The 7,553-nt window shown below is 36.4% G+C and overlaps 1 protein-coding gene across 1 annotated transcript; it reads right to left on the reverse strand.

Moving 5' to 3' along the window:
• Positions 1–1,759: 1,759 nt before the first annotated feature.
• On the reverse strand, positions 1,760–5,396 carry LOC137197230 (zinc finger protein 596-like). The gene is made up of 2 exons (XM_067610499.1): positions 5,092–5,396; positions 1,760–3,099 (listed from the first exon to the last, which is right to left on the reverse strand). Exons 1-2 carry the CDS (start codon positions 5,270–5,272, stop codon positions 2,138–2,140), a joined length of 1,143 nt encoding a protein of 380 aa, XP_067466600.1. The 5' UTR covers positions 5,273–5,396; the 3' UTR covers positions 1,760–2,137.
• Positions 5,397–7,553: the final 2,157 nt, after the last annotated feature.

A 7,553-nucleotide genomic window follows, 5' to 3' on the forward strand; every position in this document is an offset into this window, starting at 1 on the left:
CAGAGATTCCTGAGTGAGCTCCTTTTCTTCTATCTTAGATTTTGAGGCCACCAGGGAGAGATCGAAGTCCAGTTTTTTTTTGGTCTTTGTGGTTATTTGACCAACCAAGAAATCATGGAAAAATGGTTCAAATCCTGGCGACTGTGTGAATGTAATTTTTCAGCTGATTTTCCATGAAGAGTAATCTAAACCTGCTGTCTGAGGAATTCAGAGCTTTGGACATTAAATAAATACATAAAGACAGAGCCTTTAGTAAAAGGCAATGGCAAATTTAATGACTTGTAACGATTTTTACTTGGTTGCTCTTCAATTAAATTTGCTCTCAGAATGTACAAGATGTACCAAATATCACAATAATCACTTAATGCACTTTCAATAATCTACAAATATTTTTTCACAACTGAGTTTGTGGCAAAATCACACAAAAATATAATGTTCTTTTTAATAATTTAACCTCAGCAGACATCTCATTTTAAGCAATAAGCAGCTGAGTTGCAGGGTAGATGGATAAATTAAAAGCTCCTGCAGTGCCACCTACTGGTAAATCACATTCCTCAGAGCAGAAGCAGGCAAAGATTTTATCACTAATTGTGCAGATAAGTTTACATTTTAGTGAGTAATGCAATAATGGCTAATCACACAAATCTCATGAGCATTTAATGGTTGAGCACATGAAGCCAATCTTGGCTAGAAAAGGCTTATTAACACCAGTATTTGCTCTCATTTAAACACATAACTACTGCCAGATGTAGCTGCAGATGTGTCCTCACTTTGTTTTACAGGTTCATTTCAGGTCACATTCATGTCTGGGAGAGGACATTGTATCTGTCAGCCTAAAATTAACAGATAAGTTTTTATATCTGTGTCTAAACTAAATGAAGAGGTTTTTGATACTTTGATACCACAGACACTTGAAACTTAAACTTCAGGAATGCAAAATGATGCCAAAATCTTTGTTATCAGCACTACTGCCAAAGAAGAGTAGTCACGTAATTGGTTATGAATCCTCCTCTTTTGTTTGACCCTTTAAAGACTTCTCTTAAAATTCACAAGTACAACTGGTCAATGTAAAGTCAAAGTTCTTTGGGAAAAGCATAAAATGTCAGGAAACATGTCTTATATTGTTTTAGTGATATCACATATTAGTGGCTGCAATTGCTCCCATCAATAACACAGTAACAGTTTACTGACCATAAAGAGTTTGATGCTGCAACAACACACTTTATTCATGCTATTCAGCAAACAGAAGCCATCTCAGAAATACTGAAGTCCTGAAAAAAAAATCCAGGTGTTTCCGATGATGAGGTGTCTGAAGCTGCAGTAACTCAATTGGCCACTAAACGCAAGCTACAAGAAAACTGGTATTGAAGACAGTGACCATAATACACAATAACAAGACTCTGAAACTGAAGCAGCTGAAAGGAATTCAGCCATCGTTAATTTCATTATTTACGCCTGTGCTTTTCCTACTGTGATATGTCAAAATATCAGCTAAGCATATTTTTGTGTGGGCATCTTGATTAAAACCCGACCCTTCCAAATCAAAAACACACTAACTGACTCATTTATTCTTTTAAAACAACATAGGAGTCAGGATTTCTCTCTGGATGCGACTCAGACCAGCACAATGGGATATGAATCCTAAGACAAGAAGTCATCTCTAGTGGGTGTCCTGTCTCTAGGGGTTGTTTTAATGATCAGTTATGAGCATGTGATTAAAGCATAGGTTGAGATAAACCATTAAAACAAGCCACACAGATTTAACATCATTCAAATAGTGTTTATTTTTCCTGTTAACAGCAGTGTTATTAATCAAAATAGTGACTCTACTGAGAAAAAAGCACATTCCTGTTAGTTGCTATTGAGTTCCCACAACAACACAGGTTATGTTAACAGTGAAGAGGAACATGTAAAGTACCTCAGGTGCATAAAAACAGTCAATATTTCTGTAGCCTACTGCTTAAGATGCCTGCCACATAACTGTAACATCCGCAGTTCGATTACGGCAGCAGACCTTTATTGCATGTCACCACCCCATCTCTCTCTCTCTCCCCTTCATTTCCTGTTGACTCTCTCCGTTGTCGCTATAATAAAAAGGCATAAAATCCCCCCCCCCAAAAAAATATTTAGAAAACAGTCAGTATTTCCGAGCGTGAGTCCGTAAGTGGTATTTCAGGTGTGCACTCTGTAGAAACCCTCTGCCGCAGACATCACACTGGTGCGGTCTCTCTCCTGTGTGGCTTCGCATGTGTTTCCTCAGATGTCCGCTGTGGGTGAAACTTTTAAAACAGTGAGAGCAGCGGAAAGGTTTCTCACCCGTGTGGATCCTCATGTGTATCTTCAGATCCCCTTTCCGGCTGCACTCTTTCCCACAAACATGGCAGCGATGTAGTTTTACCCCGGCGTGGCTGGCCATGTGCTCAGTCAGGATGGTCGTACTGTTGCACTGTTTACCGCACACGTGACAACATTTCGAGCCCTTGTGTGATTTAAGGTGCACGCTAAGACTTTCGGTGGCCTCCAAGGTCTTTCCGCACACGGCGCAGAGGACACCTGCGTCCTTCGAATGCATGCGGAAAGCGTGATTTATCAAGTGATGATTGGAGGAAAACGATTTGTCACACAAGTAACAGTGAAAGTTGGGTATAACTGAATTCAAATGAGATGGATCAGAGATAGCACAGATCTGACTTTGTTCTGTCTGTGTGTGATTTGCCCTTTCTCTTCCATCTTGGGCACTTTCATTTTGGATCAGAGGTTGTGAAGACAGAGGTAGCATGAAGTGTGCCTCTTCTGTTTCCTGCAACTCCTGAAACTGCTCCTCACTTTCACCGATCTGAGTCTGAGGCTGCAGAGACGGTTTCGTGTCCTCCTGCTCATTTTGTCCCCAAGCAGAGGAATGCGGCAGGTACAGGACATCAGCCTCCTTAAACTCTTGAACCTGATCTTCTTGTTGCTGACTGGTCCAGAGTTCCTGATTTTCCTCTTTGACTTGTCGGGGTTCTGGTTCCCTCTGACAGACGCTGAGACTCGACTCCTGCTCACAGTGTTGCTGCTCAGGGGGAGTTTCCTCTTTACAGACCAACGATTGAGAGATCTCTGGAGAAAAGAGTAAAGATTTTGTTTTATTTTCTGCTTCAGTTTTATCCCCAAAATAGTGACAAACAGGTTATATGATGCCAGATATGAGCTGGAAGAATATATTTTTCTTATATCTTATATCTTATATTGACATGTTGCAAAATTCAACCCACTAAAAAGTATTAAAATCACTTGATAAAACGTTAAATTTGTGTTATTCATTTTGAGGCACTGTTTTAGACACTTAATAAATTAAAAAAAAAAAATTAAAAAAAAAAATATTAAAAATATTTTTTATTATTTCATTATTTATTTATTATTTCAAGACTTAAGTCAGATTTATGACACCTGTGAAGTAAAATATCTCAATGTGAGAATTTTGTGGTAATACATTTATATGGATATAAAATACAAACAATATTTAATGATCAGTTGTTCTGTGTTCAATCCTCTATGGCAGAAAGGCAAAATAATAGTGTCTATGCTCTCAAGATTAGGGAGTTATGTTGACTATATTAAACTATAAGTGGTCAAAAACTTTCCTTATTTAAATTGAACAACTGAGTCATTTAGCAGACAGCAGCTGGTCCAGAAGATGGTATTTGTTGTTTCTTGTGAGAACAAGATGTTATCAACTTGGAAAAGGATCTTACATTTTATGAATATATCATCATGTAGGAACAAGAACCATGATGTTGTGCTGACAAGATCACTGTGTTCCCAACAATAAATGGATGTTGTGACACGGTTCGTGTTCAAAGCCGATATTATCTTATAAAAGATGTATTGGTATCAGCGTATATGTTCACTGATAAGTAACAAGAAACTGCAATACAGCCATGCCGAAGATATGTTGGGGTTATTTAGAAACTGTGTCACTGTGACATAGTTTGTCCGACAGAAAGTGCTGAGAGGTTTTTTTCAAATGTAAAATGCCACGCTCGGTACATACCTTGGTCACAGTTATTTAAAAACAAATCTAAGGGATCAACATCAGCCGGTATATTGTGATGGGATTATTTTAAAGTCCCGCTCCACTCAAAAATGTGATTTGCTTTTTGTTCTCTCACTGTGATGTTTCAGCTTCACTGTGCAGAATGATGTTTGTGCAAAGTTTGACACTAAAAGGCTGTTTTCACATTTTACCTGATGAAGGGGGAAAGTTTCTCTGTTCTCACCTTAATTCTCAGTTTAACGTGCACGTAATGGCATAAAATGTGGGTTAATATTCAACTGACACAAGTGGGATGTGGAAACATTGGACTTTACAATGTAGAAAGGGACATCTTGTGTCCAATAGTTAAACTTTTGAAATGAAAAATGTTTACTTATTCATAGATTTTGGATTTTTTCATGAGGGAGAATAACTAGATGTAATTTTACTGATTTTGATGAGATAATTGTACTTTTTTGTGGACAAATAAAAGGAAACATATTAGACATAAATGATTATTCAAAGTATGTTTATATATCTAAAAACATTTCTGGTGGGAATCTTTAAAGCTCTTAAATGTATTGGTATCACCGTAATATCAGTAAGGCTTTAAAAGTTGTCTTCAAGTTAATGAGAAATGTTCTTATTTTATCATCTGGATATTACAGACCCTCAATTAGTGAATAAATTCAGTAAATTATGCTGTACTAGTTAGTCTATTAATTAACTAACTTGTTGACAATGAAAGAATACAAATTTGATTACAATGATGATTCAGTATTTATTAGACATTGCCTATAGTAAAAATCATGGAAAAACACATTTAAACACATTACTAAAGGGTTATACTTACTGTTTAAAGAACAAAATGTGAAATTTCTTTTTTTTTTTTTTTTTTTTTAAACAACCAATTGTGAAAAAATACTGACTGCAGCACTAATTAGAGCTTAGCTACTTAATTCAGGGCCATAAAAATGCCGCATTTACAATAACGTTACAGAAACATAAAATGTAAAGCGGTGAAAACATTATTCCAACTGACACAGACAGATGTGAGTAAAGAAAAGTAAACAGACCTGTTTTCTGGTTTGAAACTAAATCCAGCAGCAGTCCTCTGAGACGCTCAATCTCCTGCTGAGAGCTGGAAGCTTCTTCTTCATATTTTGCTATCGTTCGTTCAAAAACCTCAAATATTTCCTCTGCCGCAGCTGTCAGCCGCTCGTTAACGAAAGCCCTGAGGAGCAGCGGGGTGGACATCTTAAAATAACTGTTATCAAGTGGGTGTGTGTGAGCAGGTTTTATGGTTCCAGTCCCCTGTGGTGTTAGCCTAGCTAGACAGGCTACGGAAGTAACAACAAACAAACAGAGTAAAGAGCGTCTGCGCATGTCAGACTTTTGCTGCCCTCTAGTGGTCAACAGCAGGTATGAATGACAGCAATGTACGGAGGATGAATAGTGTCATTATTACCTCCTGATTAACAGTGGTGGAAAGAACATTTACTTAAGTACACTTTGAAGTACTTGTATTTCCAATTTATGCTACTTGTATTACAAAAAGTTTTACTGAAAAGTAAAATCCAGGCATTAAAAAACTTAAAATCTTTTTATCTGGGATATTTTTTTGCATTACGATGTGTTTTTAAATGTCAATCTTCAGATGTTTTTCTTCATGTCTGTCTTTTTTACAGTGACATTTTTTTTAATTTTTTTTTTGTTTGTTTTTTTTACACTGTTGGGTATTTTTTTTAGTGTCACTGTTTTCAGTTTCAACTTTCTGTCACCGTTTTGGCATTTAGAGGAAGGGTTTTCGGGGAGGAGCATATGTGACATATGTAGATTATATGTATATGCAGATTATATGTAAATCATGCCCTCCTTGCCCCTCCCCGAAAACCCCTCCTCTAAACGCAAAAAACAGTGACAGAAAGCTTAAACTGAAAAACAGAAAGTTAAAACTGAAAACCAGTGACACTGAAAAAAAAAAGAGTATTAAAAACAAAAAACTGTCACTGAAAAAAGACAAACATGAAGAAAAAATCTGATGATTGACATTGAAACACATCATAGTGCAAAAACTCTAAAACTAAATAAAATAAGATAATACGATAGTAATTATTTGTAAAAAAAAAAAAAAAAAAAAAAAAAAAAAAAGTGCTTCAATGTCGGTGTTTCCTTTTTCAGATCAGATCAATCAATGCCAACACTTCACAGTCACTGTTCAGCCCTGTATACTTTATACCTGTGCTTTACTAACATTCTACTTCTTATTTTTACTTTTTTTTAACTTTTTTTTTTTGCATTTAATTTAACAGTAGTTGCCTTGATTTCACAGACAAAACATGAGATCAATTTATAAAATATGCTGCATTATTACAGATTAAAGGTCCTGCACACCCACACAGATGTTTTCAGTTATTGTGACTGATTAGACTTGTTCAGATTGAGTGTGATGTCTCCAAATGTAAACACATGTAATATACATTTAACTCTGTGAAAGGGACCATTCTTTAATGCTGAACAAATACTTCTGATACTTTAAGTACATTTTGCTGGTTATACTTCTGTACTTTTCTCAAGAGGAATTTTGAATAGACGACTTTTACTGGTAAGAGTATTTTTAAACTATGCTGTATACTTTTACTTAAGTAAATGATCTAAGTTTTTCCTCCATTACTGCTAATTAAAGTAGTTTATAGTTACATTTTGCAGCAGCTTGGACTCAGTTTACTTGAATTCACATTTTAACAGTTTTTTCGCTGGCTTACTTTGTGGTGTTTTGTCAGTCTGAGGCAGAGTTTTGCTTTTGCAAGTGAAGAAATTAGATTTTAGCATCATCACATCATGCAAACAAATACATATTACTCTGTCACCAAGGTGACAGCACTCACATGAAATCAATATCGCTGTCTGATGTAATGTGATGCATTTGCTCTTGTGTGACTTCAACTTTTACTTAAGACACACTTACAGTGAGTGTGAACTGACCATTTTCATGAAACAAGATCAGCGTGTAAAACCTGCAGGAACAACATCAGTTTTTTTGTTTTTTTATTAAAGGCCCTTTTGTCAGGAGTAGCCTGAGTCGTGATCTATACCCACTGCTCCCAGTGCTCTTCCTTGTCCTCCCAGTTGACCATCTGTCCCATACTGAGCTCAAAGGAGACGAAAGGACAGTCGTGATGCGAGGACGCTGTGCATCTCCATCTGCAGCAGGTACATACAGGAACAAACAAGAATGTGGAGCTCTCAAAAAAAGAAAAAAGTTTGACAATGACAGGACAGGTTGAACTATCAGACCTCACGTCTTATTGCTTTGACAAACTAAATGTTGTATTCCACACTCATTGTTTCAGCAGTATTTCAAAATAACTATTGTTTTATGTTGCTTTTTATTTTATGTTTGCAACCTCTCAACATATTTAAGGAAAGAGAATAAACATGTTAAACTGGTTTGATACACCACCATATAGCCATAATGCTCCATAATGTGAGAGCAATAAGGAACTTGCAAGCCTTTACTGTGACCACCAGAGGGAAG

Source organism: Thunnus thynnus, chromosome 14 (assembly GCF_963924715.1).
Source record: "Thunnus thynnus chromosome 14, fThuThy2.1, whole genome shotgun sequence".
Taxonomy (NCBI): domain Eukaryota; kingdom Metazoa; phylum Chordata; class Actinopteri; order Scombriformes; family Scombridae; genus Thunnus; species Thunnus thynnus.

Coding starts and splice junctions, on each gene's coding strand:
- LOC137197230 (XM_067610499.1), bottom strand. CDS start 5,272: ATGTCCACCCCGCTGCTCCTCAGGGCTTTCGTTAACGAGCGGCTGACA. Junction 3,100..5,091: donor AGTTTCAAACCAGAAAACAG/GTCTGTTTACTT, acceptor TCTTTTCTCCAG/AGATCTCTCAATCGTTGGTC.